Here is a 26,816-nt window from a genome sequence, read left to right as displayed (position 1 = left end):
TTTGATATTTGGATGTTTCTGCTAGTGCATTACAGTATTTTACGCTTTCTGTACTGAAATACAAAAAACTATTTATGATGATGATGAAAACCCTTTATTGCTGTTGCAATATACCAACAGAGGTGTTCGGACCAGTTGCTTGTGGGTTAAATTTGTTTTCTTCGAGTGCTCATAGGCTTCTCTTACGACCCAGAGATTGTTGAAGTTAATTGGTCGACTTTAAATTGCTTTGTGTGTCTCTGAGTGTCCTGCGGTTTCAGGATAGGCACACGCCCGTGACCCCATATAGGACAATTCTGTATAGAAAATGAAAGGTTGGAAATACAGGAATTTAATAAATGCACAATCTTTTGAGTGACAGCAGAGATTTAGACGTACAGACCTTCCCTCATAACTCTTTGAGCTAAATCTCCGAGGCAGACTTATGGTGCTGTCAGGGACGCGCAGCTACCTCTCATGCCCAGAGACATGCTGGGTGAACTCCTGTCCAGATTAGCATTTATGTTAGTGTTCCCCGGGGTCACCTATCCCTGTCCATTTCTGTCAGTCAAGATCAAAAGGCCATTGTTTGAAATGGTATGGAACTGCCTGGAGGTGGCACTAATTCATTCAGACTGCAGGAGGTTAGCGCCATTAGCCACTGACTGAACGTGGAGGGTGGTGCTTGGTGGATTATAAAGAAAATACACAAGGTAGCATCCCGACTGCCAATCACACGCTTAAACACTCTAAGGTGACATTTCATAGCATGATTCGCAACCAAAAGATTGCAGGTTTTCCCCTTTAGAAAATTGAATCGGTAATTCTGCTCTTTCATCCCTGCGCAGAGTCCTTAACCCGCGCTGCTCCCGTTGTGATGTAATAAGCAGTTGTGTAAATGGGTTGGATTTGAAAGCACTACAGTTTAAAGTGCAGTTTAAGCAATGAAACAATAACAACAATGGCCAAGAATGATAATATCAAAATGACTTTAGTGAATAAGAATCTAAGCCTCTTTGGTTGAAAGCATCGTTTAAGCAATTAAATCAATTAATCGAAAGAATTACATTGAAACAGAGACTCACAGTGAGGCCACAGAATTGACAGAATCCATATTCTGTTTAGACTCTAAATGAATGATAAAACTTTGCACTGAAGATACTGTGTTTTTTAATTCCATTATGATGACAATATCTTGATTGTTGTTCCAAAGAATTTTAGTGGAATCTAATAACAGAACTTGTTCAAGTCAGAACATTTTAGCGTGCATGAATCTGCAAGATGTATCTTTTCATGAAGTGACGTTGTTTTAGTTCTTTGTCGTTTGTTGATTTACTTTGTATCACCTCAGATACTATAAATACAGTGTAGACTAGCTATAAATGCACGTCATTGACTTGGGTGGGGAGAAATACTCACCTGTGGTCGGCGAGGTTACCTGAAGCATCACCTTTTGAGATGCTGCACATCTGCAGATGCTCTCCTGCAGGAGAGGAAGGCATCCAGCCATGTGGGAAGAATAAAGATCCGGCTGTTATATGTTTATTCCTCGTGATTTCCTTGCAGTTTCCGTCTGTAGGACCTCGATAAGCACAGTAAGAGTAGCTAGACACTCACATGGGGAAAATATGGGAAATGTAATGTAGTTGGCAAATAACAGTAGGAGAAATGATCTTTGTCGAGTGCGTCAATGGCAAAGCGATACCACAATGAAACGGGTAATATACTCTAGCTTTTTATTCTTAAATTTCTTTTGTTTCCTAAAATGATTATATTTCCTACAGATTAAAGCAGAATGGGAGAACCTCAAAAGTGACCCCATCTCACAAGTGGTGAAGCCAGCTGATTTGACTTTGTGTGGCTGCGCTTGTGAGTGCGAGCAAACCAGCTTCAGGACTGAAATGATTTGGTTCCGGTTTTGCTGGGCTGGTGGAGCTCAGGGTCTTTCTGATGTCCTGCATGTGGGACAAGCATAAATGCGATGTGGCTGAAGGTCCTGGGCGTGGCCTTTCTGTCACACGTTCTCTCAGCGTGCACCTACGTGGATATTGGGTTGTCAGTGCAATGCCTACATTTTGTGTTGTATTTCTGTGTCTCTTTAAGCAAAATATAACGGTGTATGAAGTTATACAGCCCATTCCAGCTCCAATATCTGATGGTCTGCTTCGAAAAGCAGTATGGACAACAAACCTGTTCACTTATTGTGTTTCAGGTGTGATTTGTATTTTGGTTCAGAGCGTCAGCGAGGTCTCTCTCTTTATTCTATCCTTTGATTTTGGTGGTAATTGTTTTGTACGTGCGTTTTTGGTGTTAACGGGGTATGTGATTGAATGACCCTGCATGAGTGCTATGCTTACCGATGTACCACCGTTATGCTTTGTCTATGAGGCTGTCTAAGGAAGTACCTGCTCAAGCATCTCTCTTGGGTTGTTGTCGCACCTCTCTCATCTTCTCATATCTGCTGTGGGTGCACAGTACCTGCACATGCTGTACTACGTATTTTTGGCTGCAGACTTTGGCAACCATTGTATATAAATGTTAGCATCTCCATAGTTCGCTTAACCCCGCATTCTTCGCTGGATTAAGGCTGGTGGCCATGTCAGGCTTCTGATTAACGATTCGTGTTGTTGCTCCTCGTGTAATTATTTTGGCAGCATTTTCAAACACTGCTTGGAAATGGGGGTGGGTAAGGTAGCTAAGATGAACTGCGCATCTGTCTCTCCTGGTTCTCTGCTAATGTGAATCACTTCCTGTTGGCCTGAGGGAACCGTGTCACTCATAAAGCCTGCAAACACGTGACGTTTAAGGAGTGGCAGCTGCTGTCTGATGGAACCATTTGGAAATGTAATGATCTCTGAAGCCATTCAGCGCCACGTTAAAATGCCGCACGGCTCTCGCCTCCTGTAGTCTACAGGACAATAGCATCTGTGCACATCATTGTCACTAAGATATATCATCATTGCCCAACAAACATTTCATTCCCATGAAATGTGTGTTAAGTATATGTCATTTGTTCTCTCTTATATTCCCAAATGCTTTTCAGTTTTTTCCTCAAGATCTTTTTCTAAAAATCTTTTCAAAAATCTTTTTCTTAGGGTCCACTTTTTTGCATCAGTTAGGCAGTTTTGGCAAACAGCTGCTGTGTAGATTGATGCATTTTCACAAGCTATGGGTATTCAGCTGTTGCAGAGACCGGGTGTCTCCTCGCATCATAGAACCATATGAATGTAACTTCTGATTGGTCGCCTTAATGGAATCCCTGCCGCAATCCATTAAGTGATTCTTATTGTCGGATATGTAGTGCTAGCAACACACTTTGCTGTACATGGATATATTTCGCTTTGATCTGTATGGATTTCACTGCCTCCACTGCCTCTCTTCTGTAGATCCTTTCGTTTGTCCATCTTCCATACCGCCTTTCTGGTACAGGGTCAGGGTTAGGCTGGATCCCATCCCAGGAATCATAGGGCATGAGGCCAGGAATGCTGAGATGCACTGCCAGTCCACTGCAGGGCACACACTAAATCATACACTTTAGGCAATTTAGAGAGAACACTTCACCTAACTGTGTGTTTTAGGCTGTGGGAGGAGCACTGGGAGGAAATTGAGGAATAGATTGGCACACTGGCTGTATTCAGGACTCGGCTCAGACTCTCGAGCCCCCCGGCTACAGGGTCCCCAGCTCTGGCCGTGTGGATTCTCCGTGTTTCCAGGAAGCTCGTCTGGGTTTCCCCGCCCATTCTAAACAACATGAGAGTAGGTATATTGGCATCTCTGAACTGCTCTACATTGTGTGACTGCTTCCCTTGCAGTGCACCGGCGCCCCACACTGTGTGTCTTCCCTCTCTGTGCTGAGACAGACAGGCTCCGGGCTCACTGTGTCCTGTCCTGAGCAAAAGGTTATTGATAATGGATGAATGCATTGTCATCATGGTCGTCATGATCATATAATTTACGTTGGCATCTCCATAGTACACTCAATCCTGCACTCTTGCAGATAAAATCTTCATTGTAGCTGCTGGCAGGTTTCGCATTGCCAATTGACATTGTATAGAGCTCCTGGTGTATATTGGCATTCTTTTTGATACTTTTTATCGAAAAATAAAATAATTTTTATTTGGCTTTTCTGTATAGAAGTCATGTTATACGAAGTAAATGCATGTAAGCTGATCATTTTTAGCTTATTACGTATAATTTGTACTGTATGACCTTCTCTCCTGTCTCTGGTAGGGCTCCCTTTCGATCAGAGCGTGAAGCGGCCCAGGACCCTGCCCCCCTCCCACTCGCGCGTCATCCAGGCCCAAGGCGGCACCCACGGATTTGCTGGCGGTAGCCTCTGTTCCGACAGCGTTCTGGGGCGTAATGGTGAGAGACTCCACCAAACGCAGCCATGCTGCCAATCTAAGGAGCTGCGTCTTATTTAGTCTTTCATTGGCGCGTTACTGACTGACACGAAAAATCTGGGGTCAGTTATGAAGATATTTGATACATTGAAAATTTTAAATCACGTGACAAAGACAATAATACCGTCTCTGAGTGAACAATAGTATATGTGCTGTGTGATAAAATGTTTATCCTCCTGATTTTCATTCTTCACAGGAGAGTGTCTGACATGTCTGATGAGTGACACCACTTGTCTGTAGTTCATTGATTCGTCTGTGGCTGCTGCACCATCAGAGCAGTGTAATTATCCACCAAAGGCCACGTCCTGCTCTCGTTCAATAGGCTGCTTCTGCCTTTGAAGGCCTAATGACTGGAAGCGGCTCGGACTGTTTCATCAGACTCTCATGTCTGCCTTATGTTTATAACACCACTTAAATTCTTCCTTTGAATACAGGTCTGTTTCAGTCACAGACTTACGACTTTATTCCTGCACATTTTTAAACCAGATCAATATAGCCGCATGTCACATTTTTTCATATTGATTTATTTTAAAGATTCCCTTATCCAAGGCGAATAAAAGAGAGCTTAAAACTTTGCTTTAAATTGGAAAAAGTAGCAAAACAAGAATTATCTGTCCACTTCCAATGTCACAGTGAAAACAGTAGCCCCCCCCCACCCCATTCACACTCTGTGTGAAGATAAGAAATGTGGCAAAAACTGCAATTTCTGTTCTTTTTTTCTCATAGTAACGGTCGAAAGAAGTTGGCAACCTAGCCTATGAGGTGCTGCAGTTTGCTGTATTAACCTAACTGTCGCTAAAGTAAAAAAAAACGCTAAAAGTAGAAACAGTAGAAAAGTAGAAACTCTGAACGTCGCCGATAGAGCATGTACGTAATGCACTCAAGCAGCATGACCTTAAAATAACCTTCGCCGTATACAGAAGCTCTTCAGCTCTTGTCCCATAAGCAGTTCTTGACCAGATAGTAATACGGTTATCCTAGTTCTGCAGTCTGTCTGTTGGCAACTCGTTGCACTTCTCAGGGACTAGGGATGAAATACGGAGTAAGCACACAGCAGGCGGGCAGGGAGTGTAAGCATAGGGCGACAACAAGTAGCTGAAGAGTGGAGGATGCAGAGATATATAGGCAGACACTGATGGTGGGCTGGTGCTGAAAAGTGAAGAACACAGTCATCATGGAGATGGGTAGTGAACTGAATCCGGGCTGTGATGAGGGAATCAGTGCGAGCAGAGGGGTGGATGGCAGGGCCAAGGAACTTGTAGATCTGCATGTGACTTGGACTCACAGCCGTGTTTTGTGGTTGCCAGGGTAGCTACTGAGGTGGGTGACTGAGGCGATGTTTTGTGATGATGGCAGGGAGGGATCAAGGTTAAAGCAGAAGTTTCTGGCATTCTGGGAAGATGATCAAGGTGTTAAGGTGAGGACAGAAGGAGGTCAACTTCTTCATGGTGATATCAGGTATCTTATTAAAAAAATGTGTCATTTGAGAGTAAAGAAAGGAAATTTTGGGTTCTGCCTGACAAGTAATACGAACAGTGAACAGTGTGTTAGTCCTTGGTAATGAGTTTGGAAGAAAGAGCAAAGGACCAAGGACTGACTCTTAAGGAACACCTGGCAGAAGGATGGGACAGCTGACTTGGTCCTCCCCCAAAAATCTTGCAATGAGCTGTTTTGTCAGGCATATCAGACAGGTGCCATTCCAGATTTCCAAAGCAGATATCTCAGCACGTCAAAGTGGGTTGAAGAAAGACATGGAGAATGATCCCTAGCATGCATTTTGACGCGAGTAGCTGACTTGAAGATGTCTGTTGGAGGTTTAAAATTGCTTCTCAGCATTTCTGGAAGTCACGCTCCCCCTTTTTAAATTTCATGAAAACGATGAATCATCGAATAAAAAAAGACGACGACAAAAAAACAAAAAAAAAAAAAGACGAGCAAGTACCTCCTGAGAAGAAAAGAGAGTTAAAGTTGAGAGTCAGGAAAGCAGGTGCTGTGGCTGGGCTGAGGGATGGTACAGTGAGAATGCTATGTGCCCCTTTATCAGATTTCCTTTATATAGTTGTTGCCTTTGGGTGTCTTAATTAAAAATAATTTATCCCCTAGTAAGTGCAAAATTAAGATGGGCACAGAATACCCTGTCAACTTTTCATACCAAATATAGATGACAGGCAGTTTTTTGGCAGTAATGCCAATGACAACATGGCAGTTGAATGCCTTGAAGTTGTCCTCACTGAAGCAGATTCTTGGTCACATCTCAGTATAATGTGTAAGTTCAGTTCAATTCGGGTTGATCTTTATATGATAGCTAACATAAATAGGCTTAAAACTGTTGTAATTTACAGTGTTGGATATACCTAAAATAATACATACAGAGTGTCTATTTGCACCCGGGTGTGGCATTTTTCAGCTGTTAACACCCGGGATATTCGCTCCGCACCCCCTGACTCCACAAAACAGTTAAACAGGGTGTCGTAGGCATGGTTGCGTGTCACTTCAGTGGCTGAAGGTGCCAAAGTAGGATACAAATATCAAAGGCATAATAATAATAATACTAATAATTAATAATTATTAATTATTAATAAATAATAAATAAATAATGACAATGCATTGTTGGCTACTCCTGGGTGCAAATAGCATCTGCATAATTCATAATGCAGCTCATCAGCTATGTATACATGTGTCCTGTCTGTGTTACCCATAATCCTTGGCTGCAGCAAGGAATGCATCTCACGCCCGGCGACTTGTGGACATTGATGCTGACCTGGCAGCCCTGCTGTACAGCCGGATGAAAGCGGCTCCCCCACGGGCCGAGACGGAAGGAGGAGCGGAGGTAGCGCAGCGGCGCAAGCTGACGCGCATGGAGGCCGTGCGGCAGTACGAGGAGCAGGGCCACATCCCACCCAGGCCCCGCCTCGCGGTCAGTCTCCTCACTACCCTTTCCTTGTTCCTTATCCATGGTCTAGTGAGAAGGCTTGGTATTCCGGTGCAGGTGCCCTCTGTGTATTGGACAACTGCCATCTCCTGCTAATCTTCCCTCAGTGGAAGCTTTAAGTCTATTTCCAATACTCTGTGAACAGCCCTGAAAAAAGCTGACTTTCCAGTAAAACTAAAACAAGTATGGATAATTACCTTCCCTTCACTGTGCTACATTTGCTGTACTTTATCAGCCAAATGCAACAGCCACTGGGATAATGAGTTTAATATAATAATTGCAGACCTTTTTTAGATATTACCGGTCACAGGGAGCGATGCAGGAGAGCTTGTGCAGAAGTGCAGCTCTCGCTGCTTGGACCAGGCGACCTGTGGATACAGGCAGGTTTTTAATAAAGAACTTAATCAGCTGCCGGTTGCAATTTAAAGTAAATCACTCAAGCTTCTGCCCAGAATCAGTGGTTTTTCTGATCGAGTGTAATTTCTTGTCAGGGCTGAAGTGGGCAGCTGTTTAGTTTTCCATCTGGCTTTTGATCCAGAAACCTATAAATAACATGTCACCCTTCGGCCCTCACAGAACCGGCGAGAGGAACACGTGGAGCGGTTCCGGGACTTGGGCGTGATCGAGGCCTACCGTGAGCGGCACAAGGCCGAGAGCATCGCTGCCATGCTGAGCCGCACCATCACAGCCAGGCACACTGTCTATGCCGCCCTGGGGACTGCAGAATTCTTCGAGTTCGTGCTGCGGAACCCTTTCAACATGCCGCGGACCGTCACTGTAGAGTGTGAGGATCCAGGGCTGAGGTGAGATTCTCAGACTTGCGATTTAATTCTAATAACTGAATCCAGAAAAAAAACAACTAAATATATACAGTCATCCCTCGTTATCCAAGGGGGATAGGCTGCACCCTACGTGGATGTCAGCATTTACCTGATGCTCCAGTCCCTTATATGAATTGCCCATATAACCCATGCACACCCATTCATAATAATCAATCAATGTAAGTGCTTTGTAAAAAGTGGTTATACCCCATACTAACTACATAGTACGTGTCAGCAACAACGTAACGTTTTCTTTTATTCACTTACAGTCTGCTTTCATTAAATGACCGAAAAGAGAAATACACAGAATATTTAATATATGAACACATACAGAAAATTTTATTATAAATGACTTCATTTCTATGGATTCAGTGTAATGCTCGGTGTGCAGCAAATTCCAGTTTTTCTTTTTGAAACTTTTTTTTTCTTTAATGTTTTCTAATCCGTGGATGTGGAACAAGCGATACGGAGGGCTGACTGTCAATTGCTAAATAATCCACGTATTTCACTGTTAAAGACTGAAATTTCTTATATATTAATATTGCCGACTTCTCACGCAAAGCACTGTGTCACGCTCCCTTATTAGGATCCTAAGGCTCACATTAAGTGGAGGGTGTCTGTCTCTTATACTCTGACGATGATATTTCAACTCGGCCTCTGTAGCAATAAATAAACATGCACACAAAAAAATAACACTGTAACCGTCATCGCAGAAACTCTGTCCTGGAATCCGTAGAGCTACTCTTTTTCCTTGGAGTCTTTTTGTGGACGTCCTGTCCGGGAACGGGCGGAACTCAAGGAAGGGGTTTTATTTTGGGACAGAAGTGGAGGAGACATGAATGGAAATATGACAATATGGCCATTTCCATTTAAGCGGAGGACTTAAAGTGATACGCGAACAAAGGAAAAGGACATGTGGTTACTGGGGAGGGTATGACTGCAGACTGGGCTGGGTGTCAGGGTCTAGGTTAGGGGGAAGGGAAGGGAAGATAAAAGTCTGGAAATCCTTACAGTCGCCTCAGAAAAGAAAGCAGTGACAACATAATAATGCCCAAAACTTAATAATTAGTATTTTTTGTCATCACACACATAACAGTAGTTAAACCGTTATGAAAGTATGCAATTATTTTAGGAGATTAGCAAAGAAAACTCATTGCAAGCATTTGTGTCTATTTTTTTTTTGAGGGGATCACATTTGCAAAAAAAGAAACATGAATCTTTCGTGTTGTTTTTTTATAATTTTTTATTGAAGTTTTGTTCTGATGGAGAAGAAAACCATGTCAGTGTTTTTAATAGAAAGAATGTGATTAAATTAATTAAAACATATTGGCACATGTCTTTGCTAGACTCCATTCATCCATTTTTCTATCTGCTTATCCAGCACGCGTTGCAGTCGGCCTGGAGCTTATCCCATGAAGTGCAGGGCATGCGCAAACAGTCGCAGTAAATTAGCTGGGCAGCCTGTGCTTTTCCTAAATACATGATGATTATCATGTTTAACAAGTACTGAGCTAATTTGACATGCGCTGAATTATGTAGCTTGCGGGTAACTTTATTCAGCCTCTTGGAATAGATGCGTTTTTAGGACACATCCATTTTCAGGAAGCACAGGGACACAAAACACATGGACACGAAGCACGGGGACACGAAGCACGGGGACACGAAGCACGGGGACACGAAGCACGGGGACCGAAGCACAGGGACACGAAGCACGGGGACACGAAGCACGGGGACACGAAGCACCTGGACACGAAGCACGGTGACACGAAGCACGGTGACACGAAGCACGGTGACACGAAGCACGGTGACACGAAGCAGGGGGACACGAAGCACGGGGACACGAAGCACGGGGACACGAAGCACATGGACACGAAGCACATGGACACGAAGCACGGGGACACGAAGCACGGGGACACGAAGCACGGTGACACGAAGCACGGGGACACGAAGCACGGGGACACGAAGCACGGTGACACGAAGCACGGTGACACGAAGCAGGGGGACACGAAGCACGGGGACACGAAGCACGGGGACACGAAGCACATGGACACGAAGCACGGGGACACGAAGCACGGGCACACGAAGCACGGGGACACGAAGCACGGGGACACGAAGCACGGTGACACGAAGCACGGTGACACGAAGCACGGTGACACGAAGCAGGGGGACACGAAGCACGGGGACACGAAGCACATGGACACGAAGCACATGGACACGAAGCACGGGGACACGAAGCACGGTGACACGAAGCACGGTGACACAAAGCACGGTGACACGAAGCACATGGACACGAAGCACGGGGACCGAAGCACGGGGACACGAAGCATGGGGACACGAAGCACATGGACACGAAGCACGGGGACACGAAGCACGGGGACACGAAGCACGGGGACCGAAGCACGGGGACACGAAGCACGGGGACCGAAGCACGGGGACACGAAGCACGGGGACACTCTGGTTGGGGTGCCGGTCCATAACAGGCCAATTCAGATGTCACCTCACCCTGCATTCCAGCTAATAACACAGGGCAAACATGCAGATTCCACACACACACACACACACACACAAACGAAAAATTTTAGTCACCACTTGTGAGGTAGCTACGGAACTAAACACTGAGCCACTGTGCTACACTTTTGTGGAATTTACAGGTAAACTCACGGTTCTTCAAGTCCTTCCCACTATAAGTCTATCCCAAGCAGCACAGGCTGGGCTACATTCAGGATGGGATGCCAGTAAATGAAGAAATTATCCTTTCTGATTTGGCAGGAGAATAATAGGTACCTTCACTTTTACTACTAAGTCAAGTAACATTGTAAAACCATAGTGCGTGCCATTGGATTTTGGTTGTTGTTACAAGGGGGACGGGGGGGGGGGGGGGTGAGCTGGGATTATCGTCGTTTATATTCATTTGATCACCTGTCTCTCTTTGCTGATGTTCTTACGTCGGTGCATTTGGCTTTTGTTTTAACAGTAACTGCTCTGACCCAGAGCTAGGCTAAGGTAAAATCTGTAACACAATTGTAATGGTAAGAGAAGTTATACAGAAAAAAAAAATGTTAGAGTTCAAAATTGGAAAATGTATAGAAATAATTAGCACCTAGGGAATTTATTCGGGACTAAGTTTAAGTGTGAAACAGTGTCCAGTGGTGCCAAGTGAAGCTACATTTATGTAAGAGTCTGTGGAGACGTTCTGTTGTTCTGGTTCCTCTCTGCTCCCATGCACCTGAGAGGCCTTAGTGCTGCATGCTGCCCGTAGCTGCTCCTGCTGTAGGCTATTTAAATTGGTTCCACTCCATCCGTCTTGCATAATCACATATTTAATGCTTGGTAAAAATCTATGGGAAATTTGACCTTGAGACTGTTCATGTTTGTGTTGTGAGCTTTGTTGTGAAAGTGCTATATTGGCTCGTGGTAAAATTAAGGGTTATAAAGCTGCGGGAGAGATGAAGCATCCCGCACTGGAAAGCGGTGTTTGCAGGAATGAGACGTGTGCAGTGTGTATTATCATTTTAGCGTGGCTTTTCCCTTGGTGCCATGGTCAAACAGCCATGTTGTCACCTGTAGTGCCTGGATTATCTGAACACACCCTATTCACACCGTAACTTGTCTGATAGCTGTACTGGCCCATGCAGCACTTAAAAGATTTGGACTATGTTTTGGGAGATGCAGTGGACCAGTGTGTAGCAGCGTGGGTTTCATGGTAATCCCCCCCCCCCCCCCCCCCCTCGATTTTGTGTGAGCTCAGGTTTTGTATCTTCTTCCTGTTTGCATGAATGGATGCAGAGATATAGCTTGTTTGTTTGTTTATTTGTTTTGCATTCTGCCCAGTGCAGATCTCTGAGTTTTTGCTCCGTCGCAAGATTTAATTTTGGCTCCTTCACCAAGAAAGCCACCTACTTCAAACTGGAAATGCAAAATAACTGCAGTGTGCCAGTTCGGTTTCACACTCGGCTGTAACACCCATGACATTCGCCCGTCCTGTTATCTTCACATCTGCATATTTCTTTAGGAAGACAAACCAGGGGAGCCGGGAGCTTGAGTTTTCATTCATGGTTTTAACCTACTGCTGTGGAGATTATTAGATTAAGATTATTAGAAATTAAAGTGTTTTGCGAAATCAGTTTATCGGTCAGTTCTGCCGTGCCCCCCAGAATGAAACTCTCAAAGTTGTCAGAGTCCAGATCCACTCTCGGTACAGTAGTGATACTGTTACTAGCTGCACTTACATTTTAGCTGTGGTTCTTCATAAGCAAAGTCCTTCCTCTGTGATTTTATCTTGCTATTTCACTGGCAGAGCCTCATATTTTGAAATGTTTCTCGTTGCTCCTTAATACAGAGACAGGAGTTTAGTCTTTTTTCTAGATTCATATCCACCCATGAGTATGATTTCCTTCAGTCCCGCCCTTGCCGGCTCAGCAGAATGACGCCGAGTGAATGATGTGCAACTGACACTTATAGCCAAAACATTACAGTTCTCAGACTAGCATGTATAGAGCTGGATGTGCTTACTGAACTGGAGTTCCTTGCTCCAGTACAGATCAGCAGGGGGCCTCCAGGGACCTGAATGGTGCGTTTGCCTCTGTCCAAGTGAAGGTCCTACCAGCTACTACTACACATTTTTGTGGGAAATGCAGCCGAGGGTCAGTTTGCTTGTAATTCCAGCATAATCAGTGGGGTTTTTACTGCGCTGTGTGCCAATATCTATCTGTCTGTGTACCTGTCTGTCTGTCTCTCATATGCATACATACACACACAGACAAATTATTCTATATGCAGGATAACTTGTCTTTAGAGAGTTTTTTCACGTGTGCAGTATATTGTATGGAACCAATATATCATTATTATACCCAATATATTCATTAAATATTATTAAAAAGCCAAATAAATCCCTTGTTTTTTTCAGTTGTTGCTAAGAATGTCTCAGGTGGTAGAAGAGTGTTTATTAATGTGATTTTCTCCTTAATGAAAAGAAAGGCTTGTTATTTTAGCTGCTAATTGCTCAGAAGGGGTTAAAACAACCATTTCCTTAACTGATGTATAACTTATTTGTAGATTTATAATCAGTCTTCATATATATTGTGTTATTGACTGTAGCTTTAATGTCATATTAAAACAGAAATAGAGGCGGGTTTCTACGTCCTCGCTGCTTAATGTTTGCTGGGTGAGAAGTGGCAGCTTTATAGATTCCCGGCAGGTTTGGCAGATTTGAATACTTCATCTTGATGATCGGCGACTGGAGAGCTACGCCGATGAATAATTGTGGCATTAGCACAGGGGCTGGAGATACAGACACTGAGTCTTCCCTTGCGGAGCCTCTGTGGGCTGAACGGCAGATCTGAGGCTTGCCAACGCTCGACACGTCGTGCGCTCAGAGCCAAGCTGGCAGACGCCGACTCTGAACATGAACGTTCCCCATCAGAGCAAATATAATCCCCTGATTTGCATCCTCTGAAGAGCCAGCTAACGCACTAAATATGCACGTGGGGAGTAGAAATTCTTTTCAAAAACTGCCATTATTTCTTTCATTCTCCAATGCATGAAAACTCAAAGGAACGGCCTGTTGCACATTACAAATATGTTTTTATCATCCTCTGCTAACTGCAGAGATGAGCTGGACTGTGATGTTATTAGGTGATGCCATGTTTTTGTGCTCTAATATTACCATGTGATTAGTATCTGCAAATGGAAACTTTTATTGCCCATTAAACTACCTGGAATTCAAAGAAATATTTAATAAACGGTCAAAATTATCCTATAAAATGTGTATATCAATTAAGCATTATTCAACTGTTACGTAACTCCTCAATTATTTGTCAACAGAGTTACAGAACTGGCACACTGGCCCAATACCTAGTGTCCTCTGGGGGATTCAGACCAATACACATAGAGAGAGCTGTGTGCCTGATCCACGTAGAGCGATGAGAAGTACAGAAGATAAGCGCCGGCTTCACGGGCATTGCCATAAAATGACAGGCCAGCCAGCAAAGATTTAAACTTACAACAGGAAATTCACTTGAAGAAAATTTAAGAAGACTGAGAGAACTGTGGGAGACTTGGGGGCAATTTCCCTCCCACTTTATAATTTTTATCTCCCTAGTCTGAGCTTATTTATGGACTCGTTAGGGATATTGTCCACTGTCCACTGTGCTCTTTCCTCTCAATAGTGTCTCTCCTCAGCAGTTATTTGGAATAAAAAGATGGCCATTTTTCAGCCGGGGAAGGGCATCTTCAGAGCAAGTCTTTTCTCATGCAGAGTATGAATTGTAATTTTAACACAGGCCTGACTCAGAACATTTATTATTTGCGGGGATTTTGGAGAGGGAACATTCTCTACCCTTAATGTGTGTCTTTGTTGTATCTCTTTGTAACTCGCTGTACGTTTGTAGTCTCCACTGAGTTCGGCAGTGATCGCTCTCACTGCGTCTGCTCAGTCACAAACATGCCCCACTGCCTTTTTGAGTCTCCGCCAGCCTGACGTGATGCTCCGAGCAAACAGAGTAACTTTAAATCGATCTCAAAGTGTTAAAGGATAAAGTTGGAATGTTGCAAAGCTGCTAAATGACTTGGAACTTCTGCCACCTCATAGCTCTTCACAGCTGCGTCATCTTTCTAGCAAATGAACTTGATCTTTGGGCTTTTGTTACTTGGGCCTCATTCAGTGATGAAACCCCCCCACACCGGCTCCCAGATTGGTCCCTTTCCACTGGAAGCTTTACAGTTTCTTATAATCAATAAGATACATGTTCACTTATTCGCTCTACTATTAAATTATGAGTTTCTGCAAGTTGTACAACAGCTCCTTATGGAAAGTGATTCAGCAGGTAATACGGGCTTATGTAGCGTTGATATTACAATCTTCGAGAAGGCAAAACAATCCTATAGCCTTCTAAGGAAGATGCATTTCTTTGTAGTAAGTGTGTGTTGCTGCCAGACCTTATGAACATGACATAAATTCTAAACATTACATAACCAAATGAGAACCAAATGAGTAACTTTCAATGAACTTTGTTTATAAAAATGCTGAAAGGGGAATTTGTGGGGTTATACAACCAATTAAAAAAATCAATGATGAAAAACAAATAAGATTTAATTAATCAGTACAATTAATCACCACGTATCCATTCATCTTCAAACCACTACACAGAGTCCATTCATCCATAATCGAAAATATAGTGAATGAAGTAAAATGTTACCATGTAAAGATATTCAATTCAATTTATTTTTGTATAGCGCCTTTCACAACATTGTCACCCCAGGCAGTTTAAATGAGTGTGTTGTGGTACAACATCATTAAGACAGAATAATACAAAAGTCAGAAAAGAGAAAGAAATGAAACAGAGCCGGATGACAGTGGAGGAGAATAACGAAGAAACTCCCAAGTAGGGAGAAGAAAAACCTCTGGGGTCTGGTCTGAGGTTAACTGGCTGCCCAGCCCCCCCAGGCATGCTAACATTATTGAAAACGAAAGAGTGTAGTCGGTGATCAAGGTCAAAGTCCGTCAGTGAGTCGGTTCTCCACGTCGGCCGGTGCAGGGTGGCAGATTGAAGGCTGCATCCACAATGTTGCAGTTCGTAAGTCGCATCCAGGATGTCACCCCTCCATGGGCCTGAACCAGGACCCCAGCTCAGATGGTGCCCACCCCCCCCTGGGCACCATCCGGACATATGCAAAGGAAGGCAGAGAGCATGAATGGTCAGAATATTCATAGACTCATTGATGGACAAGCATAGTAGAAAAAAATGGCCTGGACAGCAGCGGCAGCCGTACATATGAAGTGTTAGGTGTTAAGTTGTGGGTGAGCTATGTAATAGGTCCCGTAGATATGATGTCATGGAGGTGCTGGGGAAGGAGGGGAAGGTTGCAGACGAGCAGGAAGTGCACTGAGGTACCTGATGAGAAATAAGACTCAGTAGGAAACTCGAATAAAGGAAACCTCCGAAGCAGGGGGCTGAGGGGCCGAGACTTATCCTGCGTAAAATTGTGTTTTTTGCAGCTTTTATAACTTTATTCCTTTATTCAGCAGACCCCTCACACTACAAATTGTTTTTCTGCCGCTCTGCTCCTGCAGCATTATCACCGTGGTGAACACCGCAAGCGGCTTCGACTTAAGAGGCTGCTTGTCGGAAATCTTCATTTGACAGCTTTTAATGCGACTCCGCCATTATCTTCTCCCATTTGATCAAACTGAATCTCATCGGCTGAGGCCAGGCTCTTTATTTTAGTCCAAGATTTCCCTTGGATAATTCAGAGCCTTTTAAGTCACAACGTCTGGTTGCAGACAGTTCTCACACCGCACATTATTTAAGTATTATCATCTGTCACATATTTCTAATGCTCTACACCAGAGTTTCTCAGTCTGGTCCTCAAGTAACCCCAGACAGTCCATGTTTTTACTCCCTGCCAGACAGTCCATGTTTTTGCTCCCTCCCTGCTCCCTGCCTGACAGTCCATGTTTTTGCTCCCTCCCAGCTCCCTGCCTGACAGTCCATGTTTTTTCTCCCTCCCTGCTCCCTGCCTGACAGTCCATGTTTTTGCTCCCTCCCAGCTCCTTGCCAGACAGTCCATGTTTTGCTCCCTCCCTGCTCCCTGCCTGACAGTCCATGTTTTTGCTCCCTCCCTGCTCCCTGCCTGACAGTCCATGTTTTTGCTCCCTCCACGCTCCCTGCCTGACAGTCCATGTTTTTGCTCCCTCCCAGCTCCCTGCCTGACAGTCCATGTTTTTGCTCCCTCCCAGCTCCCTGCCTGACAGTCCAAGTGTTTGCTCCCTCCCAGCTCCCTGCCTGACAGTCCATGTTTTTGCTCCTTCCCAGCTCCCTGCCTGACAGTCCAAGTTTTTGCTCCCTCCCAGCTCCTTGCCAGATGGTCCATGTTTTTGCTCCCTCCCAGCTCGCTACTGCAAAAACCTGGACTGTCTGGGGGTTCAGAAACACTGCTCCATACTTGTGTCTCTTGCTTGTCTTTCCAAAAGTCCTTCATGCTTGTTTTCCCTTCCCATTTGTAGTTTGAAAAACGTAGCATATGTTTGCTTCAAATAATGTGCCATAAATTCAGGAAAAACCTCTTGATCAACAGACTGCTAGAGAGAGCTTGTATTAGGAGGCAAAAATGCAGCTTTGTTCGGATTTCCCAGCAGTCTGTGTTGGACAACCTGGTGCAAAGCCTCTTGTAGTGCTTGTTTAGTTCTCATGTAGTCTCTTACAGAAAGTGGCTTCTAATAAAGTACAGTAAACCGCAACCACTTTCTCCCAGGTGGTCTGTCCCATTCCCTCTCCCACTGGCACTGGATGGGCTGTCACATTCCCTCTCCCACTGGCACTGGATGGGCTGTCCCATTCCCTCTCCCACTGGCACTAGATGGGCTGTCCCATTCCCTCTCCCACTGGCACTGGATGGGCTGTCACATTCCCTCTCCCACTGGCACTGGATGGGCTGTCACATTCCCTCTCCCACTGGCACTGGATGGGCTGTCACATTCCTTCTCCCACTGGCACTGGATGGGCTGTCACATTCCCTCTCCCACTGGCACTGGATGGGCTGTCCCATTCCCTCTCCCACTGGCACTGGATGGGCTGTCCCATTCCCTCTCCCACTGGCACTGGATGGGCTGTCCCATTCCCTCTCCCACTGGCACTGGATGGGCTGTCCCATTCCCTCTCCCACTAGCACTGGATGATCTGTCCCATCCACACGCTTATTTCCTCTGGGCACTTTCTAACCACAGGCCTGCTCCTTCCAGGTCCCCTCTGGTTGCCTTCTCTCAGCAGGGCTTTCTACTTTCTGGCTGCTTCCTAGCCGACTTATCCTATGAGGACCATCTCATCCAAATGTGCCCCAGTCTCAATAAAGATAGCAACTACCCAACGCCGCTTGTTTATAAGTTGCTGTCATGCATCCATGTAGTTGTCTTCAGTAAATTTGACACTGCATTTTGGGATGATAAAATGTAGCATCTTAGAAGAAGTCTAATAATAATCCATATGAGATCCTTTTAAAACAAAGTCCTGAATATGTGGAAAGAAATTGTTTCTAATTTGAGTTATGTTTTGTAGTTGCTGCTTTGAAGGATGTAGTTGTTTTGGATAGTTTGGTGTGTTTTCAGAGGTGTTTGTATGCACTGACTCCCTTTGATGTCTCCTACTAATAAAAGAACAGGCCAGGCAGTTCTTAAAAATCGCATGACCTGCTTTGTTCTTCTCCTTCCCAAAGCGTAATCACCAGCAGCAGGGAATGGAGGCATTTTAAGGAACTGACCAGAAGCACAACCCCTCTGGAGGAGGACATGTTTCACCTGAAGGGGGGCACACGGACTCCCCAGGTCTACCTCCGACCGAAAGAGACGCTCCACATCCCTCTGAAGTATCAGACCTTCGCCTTGGATTACATCTCACAGGTAAACACTGAGAGAGATGCTGTTTGTGTTGTGTATGTGCAGACCTGAATGTCTATGTCCTGTGTCCCACCCACAGTGGAGAGGAAAATGGTATCTCGTGGTGGTGTGACGTTCCTGCAGCATAATTTGTTATACTGGGAAAATCATAATTTTGTCCAACAGTTGTAGCATTGCAGTAGTTTTACAAAACTTTCTTGTAACACATACAAAAGTTGTGATGCTGAAATACTGGACACGATGCCTGTTATTCTAATTGCTCCACTTTCCCTACTGCCATTGTCCAGCCCGAGTTATTGGGGGATGTTACTGGAGATAGAAATGGGTATATAAAATAAATTCCGTGCTTAATGTTTTCATGTTTGCATGTACTACAGCATATAGCTACAGCATATGGTAATATTTTGTTTGCTGTCTAGTACAGCTTACAAAAAGCTGCAAATTTAGTTCTAATAGCAATAATAGGCTGCATGGATGCCAACAACTTTCAGATGATGACTGTTCCTGTATTTCAGAAACCCTCTTTCATTCTGAGGATTTCCTGTAAATAATTTAACCACAATTAATCATTTTCTACACCCTGTATGTCATCATGTTCAGACTTAAGCACCAGATCCACTGTTGTCATACTTTCTTTTGCAGGAACCCACTGACGTGTTCACTAGCACCGATGTCAATTTGATTGAAAAGCATCAGCTGAACAGTGCCGAGGCCAAGATTATAAAAGTAAGATGAACTTTGACCTTGGGTGCTGTGCTCCAAGTCTTCAAGACCCAGTAGGTTGTTTGTGCATGACTGTGTTTTGGCAGGAATGCACACGCTGACTATATGTGGCGGAGAGCAGGGCTGCTTCATAACCTTCTGATGCATGCTGTAGCTTGGGCAGGTGAGTCGGCCGACGTGGAGCAGCCCTCTGTGAACCCGCCTGCCTTTCTTGGCTCCAGGTTGTATTTCGGGCAGAGGACGGGAAACCCCTGGCCATCTGCGAGGTGAGTGTGGAGCGCATCCCCCATGTGATCGATCAGACATTCCGCTTCTACCACCCTGAGCTGACCGTGCTGAAGAAGGCGATCAGGCTCCCGCCGTGGGACAGCATGCCAGGTTCTCCACAGCGTCGCTGTTCATTCTGCCTTCCCTCTCTCCGTACATGGTATCGTTATCTGCCCGTCGGTACGTTTTTCAGGGGTTCTGGGTGGAAATGAGCACAGGATGCGGCACATCCACGTGCGCTGCAGTGATCCCAACGTCATCTGCGACACCAAAAACATGGTGAGTTAAGTGGAGCTCAGAAAGGATGGTGGGGGGGATGGGGGGGGGGTGGTAGAGCTAGCCCCTCCTGCTAGGCTCACTCACATGCAAAGATTAGGGGGGGCACACAGGTCAGCAGTGCTCAAACAGTAAGTAGCCCAGATTTAACCAATTCACAAAATCAGCACAATTATTTGCTACATTCAGGATTCAAGGTTTAGGACGTCATTTGTTATATGCAGAGTAAACAGTCAGTTCCACTATGCGATGAAAATGCTACTTAGAGTAAATAAATTAAGCACAGAACACAAATGAAGTGCAATGTAAACATCATGCAAATATTACAAGAGCAGACGAGGAAATGGGTTACATAGCCGGCCTGTCCTTTGTGCCAGGTTTAGGGTGCGCAGAAAATGGAAGTGGCCCCTCATTGGCTGGAGGTATATTGTGTCAGCAGAATCGGGGATGGGGGGGGGCAGGCGTTGGACGAGAGCCGTTAGCCTGCAGGTAGAAACTCTTTACAGTCTTGTGGTTCATTATTTGACCCTGTGGCATCGTCTTGATGGTTTTCATTTGAAATCCAGTTTCATTGGCTCTCATGGTGCTTTTATTAGTTTTTATTACTTGCTGTTTTAAAGATGTATTTTAATTTAATTTAGTTTACTTTAACAGAAAAACTGTAAAAGAAAAACTGTAACAGAAAGTGACGTTTGTTCTAATTGTTACACTTAGTTTTGGAAACAACTTCGTTGTTCGTCTTCGTATCATTTAATTTCTGTTAACAAAAATGTGAAAACACAATATTAGACCAGACGATAGGTTGTTTTAGCAAGAAATGCTCTGCAATCCAAAGGATAATGACCCTTGATAATGCAATATTTCAGAATAGTAGCGTAACAAAACTTAAATGTGTCTGTCCTGTTGGTTGTAACACACAGTCTGCAGTGGAGCCCCAAGATGTGTACCTCAAGGTATCGGGTGCCCAGAGCCCGCAGATAAAGAGGTTCTTCATCGCCGTGTTCCTGTAAGTATCACGACACGTAAACCTTCTTGCCTGTGATTTGCCTGATTTATCTGATAGCGCTGTACAGATTGATGTCTGATTTAATCAAGCTCTGCTTGACGTATTTATTGAAACATAGGTAGAGCACGCTGGGTTAGCAGTTTTAAACCCTGAGAGCTGTAGAACACCCTTAACATCTTTGTTTTACTGCTCATGCTTAATTACACTGGCTGCTAATGTGTTGTATAATCCGAGGATATGATGCTATTGTTTACTGGTGTTTCATTCACTTTGCTGTATGACAAATCCCTTTAGTAGTACAATCAATACAAAATACTAGAAAACGATTATTCACAGCAAGTAAATGTGAAATGTTTTTTTTTTTTTTTTTTGTTTTCCCGCCTCAGTGAGTTGACATGATTTGCAGTCATTAGCAGACCGTCGTGGGACGGGTCTAGCTGAGTTCTCGCTCGGTTCTGACTTCCACAGGGACGAGTGGCTGGCGGCCCCCGCCCAGGTCTGGCAGGTCTACGTTCACTTCCTGCAGCGTGTGGACATCAGCTGCGTCAGCGGCCAGCTTACCTGGCAGTCTCTGGTTCTCCGGGGAACGCGAGCCCTGCGAAAGGTCAGGTGCTATACCTCACACCCTGGGGAAATCCAGGTAAGTTCACTGCAACGGGACACAATTTCTCTGTCTCTGTTAGCTTTGGAGATATTCTGGTCCAGTTCGCATGCATCGTTATTCGTGGTTCTAGGTCCTTTCCTAGACTCAGCCCAGTTGCCACTTGGTCACTAATCATCTGCTACACATCCTGCTGATTTACTTTAATATCCAGTTTGGTTCTTAACTAAGGTATCAGCAACTCCACCTCATGCCCCCTTCGCTTGCTGTCCCTGAACAGGTAGATCCGGTGGAGGTATTTGCTCTCCCGGCGGCCGCTGTGCAAGACCTGCGTGTCGGGGTGCGTGCATGGAGGCCTGGGGGCAGGTTCGCGTATCTCAACGTGGTAGATGTGGAACACCGCCAGCTGGTGTCATCCTGGTTACTCTGCTTGTCCTGTCGACAGCCTCTCATCTCCAAGGTGATGAATGAAGCCTTTTAATCTTTCAGACTGGTGCCAAAATGTTAATCTACCACGTGTGTTTCCAAGGGCAAGGGTTTGGTGTCAACAGTGGTTGGAACCAAATCAGCACCCAACCCCTTGGCCCCCAAAACACACACACACACACACACACACACACACAGTTACGAAGTTACAGTTACAAATACGAGACTTTTGGCATTTTTGACAGTTGTATATATATCATAGTTTTTTGATTGCATTGACAGATCTTTGTTGGAGCCTGAAAAATGGTCCCCGCAAGGTCAAAATAACAGGTTTTTCCTCACCTTGTGGTCCCCACAGTGTAATATATACAGGGCCGCACACACTTGAAAATGTTTATTCATTGAATACTCAGCTATTTTAATTCAGCATGACATCGGAATAGCAATGCTATCAAAATGATCAGGTCATGTGCCTCTATCGCGAACCTGCCCATTAGTGTAGATCTTCCCTTATTACGTTATAGAGATCGACTATGTCCTGGTGAGACGGACAAGGAAGGAAATGACGTGGTATTGGGAGGCGCTGCTTATTACCCACAACAAATGAAAGCCGAAGGAAACGTTTCGACTTTAATTCTACTATGAGGATCTTAAATTGAAAAAAACGCAAAAAAATATCGGCATGGATAATTCGGTCCTGCCATGGTGTTGACAGGGACATGTCTCTGCCGTCTCTATACACACACATACACATACATACCTTGCTTGTTTCGCAAGCTTCAGAGATTTTTAAATACTTTAATATATTAGACTTTCTATTTGAACAGTATATAATGTCCATATTTGGAAAGCATAATATTGCCTGTGTAGTAAGTTAGTATATTAAACAGCAATTAGTGTGACCTAAATTGCAAACTGGAAATTGTTTGGAATAGGTAATTAAAAGTATGTTTTCTTTAACAGTACAGTCTAGACATTTTGAACTTCTGGATATATTGTATAACCATGATATATTCTGGGGGGAGGTAATTGCTTTTTCATTGTACTACACTGGATAATAAACAAAAGATTAAAGTCACAGAGCAAGGTGTATTCATAGTGAACTAAATCATTCACGCTTGTTTGATATCTGCGGTGTTCTCTGATTTAGCAGACGTCCTTTGGGGGCTTGCAGCTCTGTGTGCATTATCTCTCCCCCCTGCTGCCCGTTGCAGGCCTTCGAGATCTTCCTTCCGGTGGGTGGCGGGAAGGGCAGCAGCAAGAAGATCACCTACACCAACCCCTACCAAAACAAGAGGGTCTTCCTGCTTCGTACCACTCACCCTGACCTTCTGCATTTCAAAGAGGACTCCGTTGAGGTGAGTAGCTCGAACTCCACCCCCCTTTCACCTTCAACATTATGTATGTGCGCATGGATATAGCAGGAGGCAGCAACCACCCAACCCGAAGTGGGATAGACGACTGGAAGATGGATGCATTATTAATTTAAATAATAATAATAATAACAATAATAATAATAAGTTACATTTCTGTGGCACCTTTCACATATATAACTCCTGTATTCGGTAGCTGTGTTCCCAGACAGTGATTTTCAGCCCCTGACACGGGGTGCTCGCAACATCCCCAAAATTGTATTCGTTTCGACTAGGTCAGTCAAGCTGTGTAATAACATGGATTTTAAAAGCACCTGAAATCTCACCTTTACATGTAACCCTGATTGGGAAATGCAAAGTCATGAATACATCCTATGCTTCTTTTGATCAATGAAAATTCCTTCCAAACCAGAACAACGTATTCATGGTTGAATCTATACAAAACAATTTTGACAGCAATGTTGATATAACAGCAAACGCACAGCATTAAAAAGAGGTAAGGCTGATAGAAATATTTGATTTGACTGTGATCTCTTTTTATCGTTAATAGCCTTGTAGAAACAGACAACAGATCATTGCGAAATTAGCTAGCTGGTTCTATTTTACGGTATTTAAAATGTAGCGATTGATATTTTATAATGATATTATACCCCGGGGACAGACTGTCTTATCTGGTCTTCAGTACCATAAAGCTGAGAGCTTATTGTCCAATCCCCCACCATCATCTTTGTAATAAACATTATTTAAAATGTACAGTAGTGGACTCATCTCCAAAGCAATTAGCATATCTTCAGTTTATTCATTTATGCTACTTGGCAGCAGAATACTTCAGTACCTTTGTTTCATTGCTGTAACCAGTTCTGATTCACACCTCAGCCTCCTTCCTGTATGGCCTCGCTGCCTGCTAGTTCTCCCATCTGAAACATCTGCATTTTGACGCTTATCCTGACCGAGTTACTCCTAGGAGATGCAGGTGCCACTGCAGTCAGGCAGCAATGTGTGTCATGGAACTGAGGGTGAGCAGCTGAAGCTCTGTAGGTCTGCTTAAAATTCTGTGCGGGGATCTGCTGTCCCAGTCACTGTTAGCCACGGACTCGTGTGAAGGATGACAGTGTAGCTGGAAACATAAATAAAGAAAATGAGTATTGCGTATTTACTTTATTGCGTAATTACTTAGCTGTTCTGCAGTATTTATCTGTTGGGAAAATGATTGTACAGATAATCCATCTCTTGTAGCAGTACATTCTGAAATGACCAGCATTCAGATATGAGTACTGTTTACTGTAATGCTGATATGCCAAGCTAATTATAGTTCTAGACATTTTTCTGAAGACTGATTTCAGCTATAACATCTGCATTTCTTTGCAAAGGAATCATGAAGACGACACACATCTTGTTGTTTTTTGAAAGTGACGTGAGCTCACTCATTCCAAGCTGTAAGCCATCGAGGTTTTAACTGACAGCTCTGTGTGTGTTTCGGATAGATTGGGGGAGGAGAGACCTACACTATCGGGCTTCGCTTCGCATCCGGCCAGAGCGCCGGGGTGGAGGAGATCCTGGTCTTCATCAACAACCACGATGACACAAATGAGGAGACATTCTGCATCAGGGTTCAGTACCGCTGAGTCCTGGGGACAGCTGGAGGCTTCTAAGAGGGACGTCCTGCTTTGTCATGGAGACGGGAGCCGTGTCCTCACTGAGAACAGGCCACCTTAGAACACTCTGCACCTCCAACACAGTCATGACACTCCTACCTCCAGGCTACACCACATAAACCACAGAAAGTCCCTGATTGTAGCCGACAACATTCTGTATTCAACAGACCCTTTGCACTAGTGAACTTACCAGGTTATTAATAAGGTTTTAATTCATTTTTTCAGGATGTAATGAAATTCTTTTTTTTTTTTGCTGTGTTTATATAAATTTTATACAGTATAAATGATTATAAGATGCCATTTAATTTTATTTTTTAATAATAGAGAAGCTGTTATTTTTTGGATTCGGGGAATGCATGCATTTGCAGAGGCATTATCTGCTTCACTGTGTTATTACGGCAGTTTTTACCCAAATGCAATAACTTAATGCGGCCATTTACGAGCTTATAAGCTGCAGCAGAAACCCACAAAGCAGAGATAGTGACTTTTATGTGGGGCTCAAGATCTGGAAATACAGGCACATTATCTGGCAGTAATTGAAATATCAGTCACATCACTGCAATATTAATGAGATCTTATAAGTGAATTGTTTGTGTCTCGGGTATTCACAGAAGGTTTGTTTATATTGCTGAACAACCCACCCGCAGGGGTAATGTTACCGCTGTGGAGAATTGAAGGGAAACTGGCTGCACTGCAGAACATTGCACTGCATTACTGCAGTGTTTGTATTGCATTGTGGTATGCTCCTCGTATTGGGCGCTCCGCTCTGGACTGGTCAGTTTTGAATGCAGAGAGAATACGATGAACATAATTACGCTTGCTGTAATGAGGTGTCATTTATTTTATTCCCCCCCCAGAAGGGAAAAGGAGAGTCTCTTCAGATAGGGCTCTCATTAGCTTCAGCGGGGGCCCTTGTTCTCTACATGCCATCTATCACAATTTCTGTCAATAACTAGCACATAGTTGCACAATCGCTCTTGTTAGAGTGCAGGGTGCTGGGGGCGTTTTGGTCAGAAATGAAAACAATCAAGTACTGGGATTATGTATATTAAGCACGTTGCCTTTTTTTACAATACAAATGGCTCATGGGACAAATACAATGTGTATTTTTCTCCCGAAGCAGAACCCTTTCATGCTGCCTCAGTGCTGACAATGTTCCACGTTAATTATGTACATCATAATGAAGTAAAATTAACAAAAAAAGAGAAACAAATGTGATATACATCTACTGTAAATGAAATGAACCCAAACTGATTTAGGAAACAATGAAACCCCTCTTCCTGCCACCCCCCGCCCCCCCCCCCCCCCACCCCCCAAAGAAGATAGCAACAGCTTACAGTTGAAAGACTGGAACCGAACATGCTACATAAGGTCAAAAGAGAAGAGACAGAAATCAGGGTTAGGTGGGAATTCACAGCTGCCCAGAGGCTCAGATGTAGCTTCAGACAACCTTTTTCTTTTTTTTTGGGGGGGGGGGGGGGGGGGGAGGGACAAGAATGTCCTTGAGCAATGTGCACACGTGAACATGTGTTTGTGTGCTGTAAGAGAGTTCTGGCTGCAGGTAAAAATTAAAGCGTATCACCCCACAGCCCCTGGGGTGCAAACAGAGATGTTATGTTAGTCTAATGTAGTTTCCTGCTCTGCGAGCAAATATTTATGGATGCGTGTGGCTAACAGCCCTTTGTTCTCTGTATGTCTGGAGAACAGTGGGTAGGAGTGCCCAGCAGGGGGCAGCCTAGCTCCTAAAAAAACACGTCCTGTGTGTTAGACGCACAGGGAAAGTATCCAGACTGTTGGCCTCAAAATGGAAGATGAATGGTTCCCCATGATGTACAGTTACACTCTTTCGGATTAAAATTATGCGTATGAGCTTTTAAAAGGATTGTTTATATTCTGTACTGTTGCATTTTTTATGTAATTGGTTTTCTCATACACATTGTCACCTGAACCGGAAAACTGAAATA

General features: G+C 44.2%; 1 protein-coding gene across 3 annotated transcripts in view; it reads left to right on the top strand.

Annotated features, from left to right (window-relative positions):
- nphp4 (nephronophthisis 4) overlaps positions 1–26,137 on the top strand; it is a 113,757-nt gene extending 87,620 nt beyond the window's left edge. For all 3 annotated transcript variants that reach the window (XM_049017281.1, XM_049017280.1, XM_049017279.1), the window contains 12 exons: positions 4,210–4,344; positions 7,097–7,299; positions 7,891–8,117; positions 18,345–18,528; positions 19,168–19,251; positions 19,470–19,626; positions 19,709–19,794; positions 20,712–20,797; positions 21,266–21,437; positions 21,679–21,858; positions 23,039–23,182; positions 24,682–26,137. In XM_049017281.1, the coding sequence (XP_048873238.1) occupies positions 4,210–4,344; positions 7,097–7,299; positions 7,891–8,117; positions 18,345–18,528; positions 19,168–19,251; positions 19,470–19,626; positions 19,709–19,794; positions 20,712–20,797; positions 21,266–21,437; positions 21,679–21,858; positions 23,039–23,182; positions 24,682–24,822 (1,799 nt within the window). In that variant the 3' untranslated portion in view covers positions 24,823–26,137. The remainder of the gene's footprint in view (positions 1–4,209; positions 4,345–7,096; positions 7,300–7,890; positions 8,118–18,344; positions 18,529–19,167; positions 19,252–19,469; positions 19,627–19,708; positions 19,795–20,711; positions 20,798–21,265; positions 21,438–21,678; positions 21,859–23,038; positions 23,183–24,681) is intronic.
- The last annotated feature ends 679 nt before the right edge of the window (positions 26,138–26,816 follow it).

Source organism: Brienomyrus brachyistius, chromosome 6, assembly GCF_023856365.1.
Source record: "Brienomyrus brachyistius isolate T26 chromosome 6, BBRACH_0.4, whole genome shotgun sequence".
NCBI classification, from domain to species: domain Eukaryota; kingdom Metazoa; phylum Chordata; class Actinopteri; order Osteoglossiformes; family Mormyridae; genus Brienomyrus; species Brienomyrus brachyistius.
The sequence above is the reverse complement of the archived record's forward strand: the minus strand, read 5'-3'. Positions and strand labels throughout refer to the sequence as shown.